This window comes from Cheilinus undulatus, linkage group 10, assembly GCF_018320785.1.
Source record: "Cheilinus undulatus linkage group 10, ASM1832078v1, whole genome shotgun sequence".
NCBI classification, from domain to species: domain Eukaryota; kingdom Metazoa; phylum Chordata; class Actinopteri; order Labriformes; family Labridae; genus Cheilinus; species Cheilinus undulatus.
The window spans coordinates 1,241,978-1,253,467 of NC_054874.1; the positions used below are offsets into that span (position 1 = coordinate 1,241,978).

The 11,490-nt window shown below is 42.5% G+C and overlaps 1 protein-coding gene across 1 annotated transcript; it reads left to right on the top strand.

Annotated features, from left to right (window-relative positions):
* The first annotated feature begins 301 nt into the window (after positions 1-301).
* rab33a (RAB33A, member RAS oncogene family) lies at positions 302-8,929 on the top strand. The gene is made up of 4 exons (XM_041797846.1): positions 302-715; positions 5,970-6,110; positions 7,841-7,921; positions 8,006-8,929. Exons 1-4 carry the CDS (start codon positions 320-322, stop codon positions 8,228-8,230), a joined length of 843 nt encoding a protein of 280 aa, XP_041653780.1. The 5' UTR covers positions 302-319; the 3' UTR covers positions 8,231-8,929.
* The last annotated feature ends 2,561 nt before the right edge of the window (positions 8,930-11,490 follow it).

Sequence of the window (11,490 nt, forward strand, 5' to 3'; positions counted from 1 at the left end):
ACCCAGGCTAACTGTGTTAATCCGTACCCAGGCTAACTGTGTTAAACTATACCCAGGCTAACTGTGTTAATCCGTACCCAGGCTAACTGTGTTAAACTAGACCCAGGCTAACTGTGTTAATCCGTACCCAGGCTAACTCCTTCTCTTCTGTTCACTCCGCTTTTCCCTTTAAGACCACACTGAGCTGAAGGCATCGCTGGTATTGTTCCGTCCCCGGTCTCCTCCTCCCTCTCTCCTCCTTCCTCCCTCTTTAATTATACTTCCACCGCCCACCCTCTCCTCTTCACAAGCCGAACTGAGCAGCCCCTTCTCCGGCACAATGACCAACGATTCCCCGGAGGAGGAGACCCGAGCTCCGGGCAGCGGCGGAGGAGGAGGAGGGAGCAGCAAAGGAAACCCACGGAGAAACCGAGAGGACGACAATGTCACCATCCTGACATCCTCCATGGACTTACAACGAGCCAGCCGGGGCCGAGCCAGCATCACGAACGATGCCGCCCAGAGCCTCACATCCTCGGTGGATCTGAGCAGCTCCTCCCTGGAGCTGAGCATCCAGACACGGATCTTTAAGATCATCGTCATCGGGGACTCCAATGTGGGGAAGACCTGCCTCACCTTCCGCTTCACCGGAGGGAGCTTTCCCGACAAGACGGAGGCCACCATCGGCGTGGATTTCAGGGAGAAGGCGGTGGAGATAGAAGGGGAGACAATCAAGGTAAAGACATAGAAAGAAGGACTGCTATTTCCTCACCCATTTCCTCCTCCCCCTCTCCTCTCCTTCTTTCTTCTTGTTTTACAGCTGCAGCTCAAAGCCAGTCCATCACACAGGGCCTATTCTCTCTGTGGGATATATCTGTGTTAAAACTGTAGCCATCTTATTCTGATGTTGAAGTGAAACAGGTTAAATAGAGCAGCTTTAATATTGTCTTAGGCCTGTAGGCAGAGAACCATGACACATGAGGAAGATGATCAATCCTCTGATTGGCTCCTGTATTATATATCTCCTCTTATCGTTGGTAGTCAGTGTTTGTAGGTGAGATAAAGTGTAACCTGCTGGTTGTGTTGCTACTCTCATTGTACTGTCTGATGCACCTGTCCCCTGTTTATCCTGATAGCACAGGCCTTTACCAGCCACTATTGTAAAAATAAGCTCCAAATATGCCTAAAAATAGAACTGATAATTTAGCTAACTGTTGGTTAATGCTGCATGGAGACTGATGGTGAAGATTTATTACTCAATAACAAAAAGTCTCTCAGCTGAGTTCTATTACAAATCAACTTTCTGCAGGGACAGACTGGTGCAGACTGACTACAAGACCCTGGGTTTTACAAAGGAGTCTGCTGGGGCCCCAAAAGGGACAGCAGGGGGCGCCCTTTGTTACCCAGAGTTCTAGCAGGAACCCACAAACAGGGGCAGAGCCAGGAGTGCCACATGTCTAGGGCCAGATGAGGCCCCCAAGGTCATTTTTAGTGGCCCTTTAAAGATCCAGTATGTAGAATTTCACCCCCTTAATATCTTAATTTAAAAAGTGATCATTCCTGTATTATATATTGTTTTAAATGAGACTGTTTAACTAAATTTGTTGTGCAGACAGGAGCACAGTGTCCAAGAGACAAAAAAACAACAACAATGGTTCACAATACAAGGGTCATGATAAAGTGCTCTAGACGACATCCATTCTAAAATAATACTCTAAAAGTGCTAAAGTGCTTTTGAAGGCTCTCCAAAATAATACAAAATCCTTTCTAGTTAAAGTGCATCATCTTAAGCTTATTTGGTTAAGAAGTGAAAGTGGTAATTGATGACTAATGACCATCTTTGATCATTTTTTTTTAAAATCCACTTGGCATTTTTGATATGGAGAATATGTCATTCTGCTGACTTGAAAAGTGAACAAACTGGCATTTAAAGGGTTAAAAACACAATATTGTGACATTGACCAGAGATTTGCTATGTCATGATCAGAGCTGGTAGTAATAACAGAAAAAAAAAGTTTTTAAAAATAATATAAATCATGAATTTTAGCATTTAAAGTAGGTGCAGAAAATGTCCCCTAAGGATGTATGTGTGTAGTTGTTTAAAGGGATAACTAAGGGTTAATCCACATATCCAAAATACGAGTTAACGTAAATTTCTGGAGCATCAGAGCTCTTCCTTTTTGGGGGCAAGAAGGGATCTCTGCACAGAAAAACTCTACCAAAAGGCCGTGTTTACAGCTGTTTACGACGATGCTAAGCATTCAAAGTGTGAAAATAAAAAAATATTCTTTATTCTGAAGCTTCTTTTGTGTCCTCCAGGTGATGAAAGTACCTGCCGAAAAATCAAAACGTTTTTTTAAAAAGTCTCAGAGAAACTGCAGCAAGCAGGAATTAAAAAAGCCTCAACCTGGACGCTCATGTAGGGTACGCTTCCACAAAGTGGTCCAGTTTGGTTCGGTCCAGTTCTGTCATGTTTTAGCTCATTAAACTCTGATCATGTGGCTCAGCTCAGTACAGCTCTCTTCATTTGGTACCAGCGTGGTTTGTTCTTTGAATGTGGATTAAATAAGGACAAAGAATGGAGGAGAGGAAACTGTGGACAGCTCATCATTACTCTCACTCCACAAGGTTTATTCTGTCGATAGTGGATCACTGTTTACATTAAAAGCATGTTTGAGACTAAATGAGGATTTTTTACATGCTAAAGAGGCTCAGTTAGCCTCTGAGCTCAAAACAAAACATACGAACAAAACTAGATATACTGAAAATGCCGTGGTAGCTATAGCTTACATGCCAGTTTCCTGTTCTCCATCCTTTATCCTGTTATTCCATTAGACAAGACCACTGCTTTAGGAGAAGTGTAAAGTAACTTCACGGTCGAATGCCTTCTCGCCGTCCATCGAAGGGACCATGGCATCCAACTGCTTATACTTTGCATAGTGTATGGTTTATTTAGTCCACATTTAAAAAGCCAAACTGGTACCAGATGAAGAGAGCTCTACTGAGCTGAGCCACATGATCTGGATCTCTAAAAGGAGACAGATTTTCTGTCACAACAAGAGAGACTGGACGGACATCAGCTGACAGAACACGGGTAAGATCAGAGTTTAATGAGTTAGACCAGGACTGAACTGGACTGGACCAAACCGAACCACTTTGTGGAAACAGGTCAACATTCAGGACTCAGGCGTTAGACAGATCCTTTTTTAATTCCTGCCTGCTGCCGTTTCTCTCTCACTTTATAAAAACTGTTTTCGTGTGAATATTTCACTACATTTGGGACACAGAAGAAGCTTATGACGGAAGAATGTTTTATTTTCATACTTTAAACTCTTGGCATAAACAGCTCTAAACACGGCCTTTTTCTGTCTCCATGCAGAAATCACTGCTCGCCCCCCAGCAGGAGTTCTTTGCTGCTGCGTGACGTCATCTACAGAGAACCTGTTCCTCCTCAACCACTGGCTGCTTTTAGCTACATTTTCTGTCATCTCTAACTGTATTTCACAAACTCTGTCCCAGCACTCTCACATCTACATCCCACTTCTACTGGATGATCCCTAACTTTTCATTCTTGCTGGTTGGACTGTGTTTTTAGAGCTCCTTTCCAGCCTACTGTCTGCTCTCTGATGTAAACTTCCCATCAGTATTAGTCAGTGATATACATCCACATTTACACACAACTGTCCGTCCCACTCAGGAGCAGCGTGGGGTTCAAGTTCTTCCCCAAGGACACTCTGACATGTTGGTAGCAGGAGCTTGGATCAAATTTCTAACCTTTGGTTGACAGACCAATGACTTCCCTGCTGGGCCGCAGTCACATGACCTCCCTAAACGACTGCAGCACAACTAAAAATTCAAACCACAGTTTGAATGGAACAATAGAAGGCTGTAGTTAAAACTTGAAAACATCAGAAAAGGTGGGACTGGGTTGCTCTTTTGCTCTTCAGTCATCTTTCACGTGAGAGAAAGCGGCAAACTGACAGGCAACAACAAATGTCGTCGCTGCAGACGACTAAAAATAGCCGAGCAGAGCTCTAAGTATAGACGTGCAGAGAGGGCTGATTGCTAATCATTCTAGAGTATTCTTACAAACAGCCACATATCTGACGAATGAAACTGTTTCTGCACACATTTCCTTCATTTAAAGGTCATTTAGTATCCGTCTGTGATTCTGAGTAGGCTATCCTTATAAATAGAAGTATCTGATGATACGCTGTAGAGGCTGTACAGGTAAGAGCTTCTTATTATACAGCACTGATCATCAACTGGTGGCCCGGGGGCCATATCAGGCCCCCAAAGCTTCCTGTCTGGCCCAATGAAGATCATTACATTCATTTTCTTTTGGCTTAAAATTTCTGCAGCTGTAAAATCCACACCAAAAACAAATATTATTGAAAAAGTTCAAGAATGACTTGACATTTTAGCTGTTTTTACAGAAATGTACCTGTCAAGCATTATTAGTAAATCTTTTTTAAAAAATGTGTTAAGACTGGTAGAAATGTTGCAAAAGTGGCCAGATAAAGTGATGAAAAGGGTTTCAAGAGAGGCAAAAATGGGTGATGAGTGTCAAAATGGGTTGTGGGGGTGGCACAAAGGGACAAAAATTTGCAGGAAAAGTGGTGAAAAGAGCTAAAAATGTGGCAAAGAAAATTGGTTAGAAAGGAACAAGGGTGCAGAAAGTATCAAAAAAGGTTAAGAGTGGCAAAAATGGGGAAAAAAGTAATAAAAAGTGGCAAAAACTGTGAAAAAGGACTAAGAAGTGGCAAAAATTGTGAAAAAAGTATTAAAAAGTGGCAAAAAATGTGAAAAAGTAATGAAAAGTGGCAAAAATAGATGAAAAATTGCAAAAATGGTGAAAGAAGTATAAAAAAGTGGCAAAAATAGATAAAGGAGTGGCTCAGAAGGGATAATACAGGCAGGAAAAGTGGTTTAAAGGGGTTAAAGAATGGCAAAAAATTGGGTTAAAGAGGCAAAAAGGGGCAAAACATATCAAAAATGGGTTAAAAGTGGCAAAATGGTGCCAAAACAGCCAATGGCAAAGTAGTGAAAAGGCAGGAAAGTGGGTTAAAGGGTGATAAAATAGCAAAAAGGGGCAAAAATTGGTTAAAAGAGGCAAAAATGGGTTAGGAGTGGCGAAAAATGTCAAACATGAGTTCATACTGGTGCTAAATCACAACTGGGGAGGGACCATTCTCTGGGATTTTCAGGGTCCCAGCCAACTCTGTCTCATTGTGGTCTACTCCAAAATAAACAATAGGAATAGATCTCACTGGTAATGCCTAAAGATTTCCTGTGTTTTAAAAGAAAATTCAAATAACAATAAAATAATATGTTAATCAGGCCAAAATATTGATTACATTTTTCTTTATTTGAAAGTCTGACCCCCAGAGGCTCTGTCAGGACTAAACCTGGCCCAGATTCAGTCCTGACCCCAGAGGCTGTCAGGACTAAACCTGGCTCAGATTTAGTACTTGATGAGCCCTGTTATACAGGCTATGGAGACTTCCAGCATGAAGACAAAATGAAGGAGAGCTGCTTCCTCACTATGTGAGTGAATTTAAACCAGTGTCAGCGTGTCCCTGGAGCACAGGAAGGAAATAATGTCAGGTTTAATCCTGACCATCAGAAATCATACTTGACCTTTCTCTGTGGTCATAAAGCAGCATTTTCTCAGAGCTTGTAGTCTAAATGTTCTTTGCTGTCTTCTACGCTGACGTGGTTCTCTGCCGTGGCCTGTTCTGACTCATTGTTTCCAGGATAAGAGTTATTTAGTCTTCTATTTTTCTGAGATTAATACAAATATGCTCAGAGCTGACTTGGACGTCTGGATTTTGTTTGACTGGGTGTCGTTATTTCTCTGGGAACCAAACCTTTTACTGCCCAGGGTTTAAGGCGGTCTCTGATATCCTAACACAGTAGTTTGAACTTAAACTTGCTGCACAGATTCACGGTCTCGTACTAAAGCTGTCTTTTCTGGATGATCTCTGCAGGTGCAGGTGTGGGACACGGCTGGTCAGGAGCGCTTTCGTAAGTCCATGGTAGAGCACTACTACCGCAATGTCCACGCCGTGGTTTTTGTCTACGATGTCACCAAGATGGCTTCTTTTCGCAACCTACAGACGTGGATCGAGGTTAGTGACCAGTTTTTACACTGAAAAAACTCTTTGAATATTTAGTTGGTGTAAATGGGTTAAAGTTTTCTAACAGTGCTCAAGCCTCACAACCCACCAGACTAGATTTAGACACTACCTTCTGTTTTTTTTAATCAAGCACGTTTATGTGATGGAAAATAGGAAAGAGTATGAAATAAACTGGATAAAACAGCCATGATTTAAAAGTGTTTCCATGGCACATACTCACAACCCACTGAACAGGGCTGAGTGACCCTTTCTGGGTCCTGACCCGGCAGTTGAAAACCATCCAACCACTTCCCTCGTATTTCTCACATCTTCTCTGTCTTCTCAGTGTTAGCGTAAATACTGTTATTTCTACTATGGCTTCTACTGCTTTCATTTCAGACCAGTGCTTCCCAAAGTGTGGGCCCCGGCCCCCTTGTGGGCCATGGAGGTATTGCAGGTGGGCAGCAAGAAGTCATTTACAAGAAATAAAAACCATATGCATAATTTTTTACAAGCTTGTACCCATTCAGAATCCCCATAACAAAAAACTCTGAGCCTTAAGATTCAATTTACATGCCTGCTTTATGTCAAAGAATTGGTGTTACAGTTTAACTGGTGTTAGACTAAGAAAACTTGAGCCCCCCCCCCCCCAGGACTGACAAAAAAAATAGTGATTGACATAATCAACATAAATCTTAATTTTCTTGTGTGTGTGTAAATCCTAAGAAAATAGAATTTAGAGTTGCACGACTCACTCTGAAGTTGGGCCAACTTCAGGCGGTTCGATGTCATTTGTCGTACTATGTACAGGGGGGTACGACAGCCGTCTACGACCTGACGACCTGCTCCCGACTGGTCAGATGGGTTTCTGGCGTGTTTGATATTTTGGTCGTACGACTCCAGACACTTCACAGTGAGAGCAGAAACACGAGCAGACAGAATAAGAAACTGTGGGGGATTGTTTTCCTTTGTAAACGGTTAGACAGCGTCCTAAATTACCATGACAACGGCTGGAATGACTTTCTGATGCACCCTGCTATGATAAAGGAAATAAACCAGCAGGAAATATTCCTACCCGCTGACCTGCAGCTGACACAGAGGTGATGCTGTTTGTGTGTGTGAGACATGGAGAGAGCAAGAGCAAGCGAGAGAGAGAGAGAATAAGACTGATCACACTTCACCCTGAGTGTGTGAGACTTTTTAAAAAGGGAACTCCGTGGGTTTCTGTCACAGTCCGTCTCGACTTCAGTCACACAGTGTGAGCACTCAGGTCTTGTGCGATGGTTGTGCATCGTAAGCGATTCAGTCGTACAGTATGAGGTGACATTCTGCCACGACTGTGGTATGGTCGGCTTGAAATCGCACAGTGTATACCTGACTTAAAGGGGGGTGATTTTTGTTGTTAAATCTAATTTATTTTGGCTTATGCTGTATAAATACGAATGAAGAGATGAAATTATGCCACTTTGCAATCAAGACTGGACAGTGTATTTTCCAATAATAGATGATAGTAGATTAACCACAAAAGCAAACGTGACATATAAGTGACATTTCCTGTCCTTGACATTAGAGATGGTGTGTTTTTTTATGTCAGAATGTGTTGTACATGGTCTACTGAGTCTGGGTAATGACCTGCTATAATTTTGCTCTGAGGAGAAATGGGTGTGAGTTTTTATGGGTTAAAGAATGATTCAGCGAAGGTAAATGTGTTAATATGTCCTGTCTAATCTGCCGTGTTTCAGGAGTGTAACGGTCATCGGGTCTCTGCGTCAGTGCCTCGAGTTCTGGTGGGGAACAAGTGCGACCTTGTGGACCAGATCCAGGTGAGTGTGCAGAAAGCAGGTTCACTGATAATAAAGATAAACCTTGTTATTTAAATTTCCAACCAAGAAACTGTACATCCCCAGGTTCCCTCCAACACTGCGCTAAAGTTTGCAGACGCCCACAACATGCTGCTGTTTGAGACGTCGGCCAAGGACCCGCGGGAGAGCCAGAACGTCGACTCTATCTTCATGTCGCTCGCGTGCCGCCTCAAAGCCCAGAAGTCCCTGCTTTACAGAGATGTAGAGAGAGAGGACGGGAAAGTCCAACTCACACAAGAGACTGAAACAAAGAGTAATTGTCCCTGCTGAGGAAATAGAGGGGAAGAGAGACGGTGCATGTCAAAGTAGAGGAGACGAAGGCTGGATGGAGAAAGAGCTAGAGTCTTTCTTTGGGTAACTTTTTGGGTTCAGCAGGAGGGTTAGGGCGCAGGCCTGGAACTAAAAACATTCTGCTTACAGGAGAGGAGGATAGGGAACCAGACTGACTGAGAGTGTGGATGTGGGGAAACAGAGGAAATAGATATAATTGATAATTAACTATTCCAAAACAGCGTTGCCTTTTTGACTACAGTTATGATTTCTTACGTTGATTTATGCATACAGGACAAGAAATCTTCAGCGTGCCTATAGTGGAGGCAAATACAGCATTACACGTGTTAAAGCAGCATTTCCCTACATTTATCTACTGCCTTCTAAAGCTGGCTCAGTTCTTGTTTAAGAGAGGATCAGTCATTTAGGTTTTAAATACCAGAACCACCTGGAATGATCTACAACAAACAAACTTTAGTGGAACTCTAAACTATTTAACAGGATTAGTAAGACTCTCATAGTCCCCCTCAAGAGTAAACCAGATGACCTAAAATCACTGTGACATGATTACCTACAACACTGTGAAGAAGTACGTCCCCCTTCCTGATCTCTCTTTTTATTTGCATATTTGTGACAGAAAATTATAAAATTAGACAAAGATAACCTGAATAAATACAGAAGTCCGTTTTTAAATGATTATTTCATTTACTAAGGTGAAAAAAACATCAACAAGCGTTTGTGATAACTATCAGTGAGTCTTTCTCATCACTGTGCAGGAATGTTGTCCCATTCTTCTCTGCAGAATAGTTCTCATTCAGCCACATTGGAGGGTTTTCCAGCATGAATGGCCTGTTTAAGGTCACGACACAGCATCTCAGTCAAATCTAAGTCCAGACTTTGACTACACCACTCCAGAACTTTCATTTAGTCTTTAGTCCATTCAGAGGTGGACTTGCTGGTGTGTTTGGATCATGGTCCTGCTCCATAACCCAAGTGTGCAAGAGCTTCAGGTCATGAACTGATGGTCTGACATTGTCCTTCAGGATTTTCTGCTAGAGAGCAGAATTCATGGTTCTGGTGGTCCAGGTCGTAGTCCAGACCATCACACTACCACCACCATTGTCTGACTGTTGGTCTGATGTTCTGCTGATGAAAGGTTGCGTTAGTTTAACAGCTTTTCTCCACCATTTGTTATTGTTGTTATTGCATTGTTATGCTTGTAAAGGGATACTTCAACATTCTGGCAAATTCACCCATTGCCATTATTTCCTATAGTCTTAGTAATAGGTTTGTTTCCTTTAGTTGTTGATGCAAGCTGTTTTTAGATCTGGGGGCGCCAATATACCAGCTGCACAGCTAACGCTATGTTAGCAGACGGTATTTTTTGCTTTCCCTCATCAAACTCATCAAATAAACAATCCAACAACTCCAAAATGCTCTCATGGACAAGTTGTGACCTGCACATTCACCACGCTATGAAATAATAACGTATAATTATGTAACATTATGACACATGAAGCAAATACTAGGAACTATTTCTTAAGTAAACCACTGGGCGGAGTGACACAGTGCAGCAGCCATGTCTGGAGTGTAGTTCCGGCTTTGCATTTAACTTTAAAACATCTCCGTCTCATAGTGTTCCATGATTATTTTATAGCGTGGTGAATGTGCAGGTCACAACTTGTCCACAAGAGCGTTTTGGGGTGCTGGATTGTGTATTTCATGAGTTTGATGAGGGAAAGCAAAAAATACCGTCTGCTTCCATAGCGTTAGCTGTGCAGCTGGTATATCGGTCCCCCAGATCTAGAAACAGCTTGCACCAACAACTAAAGGAAACAAACCTATTGCTAAGACTATAGGAATGATGGCAATGGGTGAATTTGCCAAAATGTTGAAGTATCCCTTTAAAGGGCATGCTGATGTACTATGTACCTAATCTTGTAGGATACTGGTTAGACTGGAATAACAGCTAGGGTCTAGACTGGCCTGAGTGTGAAAGACAAGGATGAAATGCCATCCTTTGAAGATGATGTCATCCTTTGACGATGATGTCATCCTTTAAAAAACATAAAAGTCTTCCAAGGATGACATCATCAAGAGTGGATGATGTAATGTTCCTTGTTGAGGCTTTTCCCTCCATTTTTACCAAATAGTCGGCCATAGTAGGGAAGTTCTGGAAAAGTGGGTGGAACTGTCGAGGAGTGAGGGTTAGGGTCTGTCTGGTCAGTCAACGGAATATTTTCCCAGAAGTCTTGGAGATCATTAGGATGTTTTTTAGTCAAATGCGAGACGAGCCTTTGTGTTCTTTTTGCTCAGCAGTGGTTTTGGCCCAGTCTCTTTCTGATTGTTGAATCATGAACTCTGACCTTAACTGAGTCAGTGAGGCCTGCAGGTCTTTAGATGTTGTTCTGGGTTCTTCTGGGACCTCCTGGATGAGTCGTCCGTGTTCTCTTGGAGACATGTTGGTAGGACGGCCACTCGTGAAGGTTCACCACTGTTCACAGTTTTCCCCATTTGTGGATAATGGCTCTCAGAGCCCCAAAGCCTTAGACATGTCTTTGTAACCCTTTCATACTGATGGATATCAGTGACTTTGTTTCTCATCTGTTCTTTAATTTCTTTAGATGGCTCCATGATGTGTTAGAGATCTTTTAGACTACATCACTTTGTCAGACAGGTTCTATTGAAGGGGTTTCTGGATCCAGCAGGTCTAGCAGTAATCAGGTCTGGGTGTGGACATTCAAACTGAACTCAGCTTTACAAAAAAAAAACATAGTTAATCAGAGATAATTCATGATTTAACAAGAGGGGATTAGGTTTGGATGGCTCTAATAAGACATCAGGAAGGGGAAAAAACTTTTCCACAGCACTGTAGAAAATGAGAAAACATATCTTAAAAGGGGTCCATGGGCTCTGCAGATAAACTCAAAGGACCTATGCATGAAGACCTTGGCAGCAGAGTTTCCTGAAAAGGGACCATGAAGTTGTCAGACATCGTTTCACATTCATTTTTGGGCTATTGGATCCTACAGGACTGTACTGGCAGGGCATCCTGTTTGCAACTAATCCTGAGGTAAATGTATTCTCTCCATGCCTTCTAGCAGAGCGGCTTATCCACATTTCCCTTTGTGGGGAAAAAACAGAAGCATTCAGCCTGTGCGTGCAAGACAGCCAGTAAGCCACAGTGAGTCCATATTCTGTCCTGTTTATCAGAGTAACAGCAGTCTGTCTGCCTTAGAGGGTTTGCTCTCCACATCATT

Bases quoted from the DNA above. Each gene is read 5' to 3' on its own strand.
- rab33a (XM_041797846.1), top strand. From the start codon at position 320: ATGACCAACGATTCCCCGGAGGAGGAGACCCGAGCTCCGGGCAGCGGC. The intron at 716-5,969 runs GTAAAGACATAG...TGATCTCTGCAG, and splicing joins TAGAAGGGGAGACAATCAAG to GTGCAGGTGTGGGACACGGC. The intron at 7,922-8,005 runs GTGAGTGTGCAG...GTACATCCCCAG, and splicing joins ACCTTGTGGACCAGATCCAG to GTTCCCTCCAACACTGCGCT.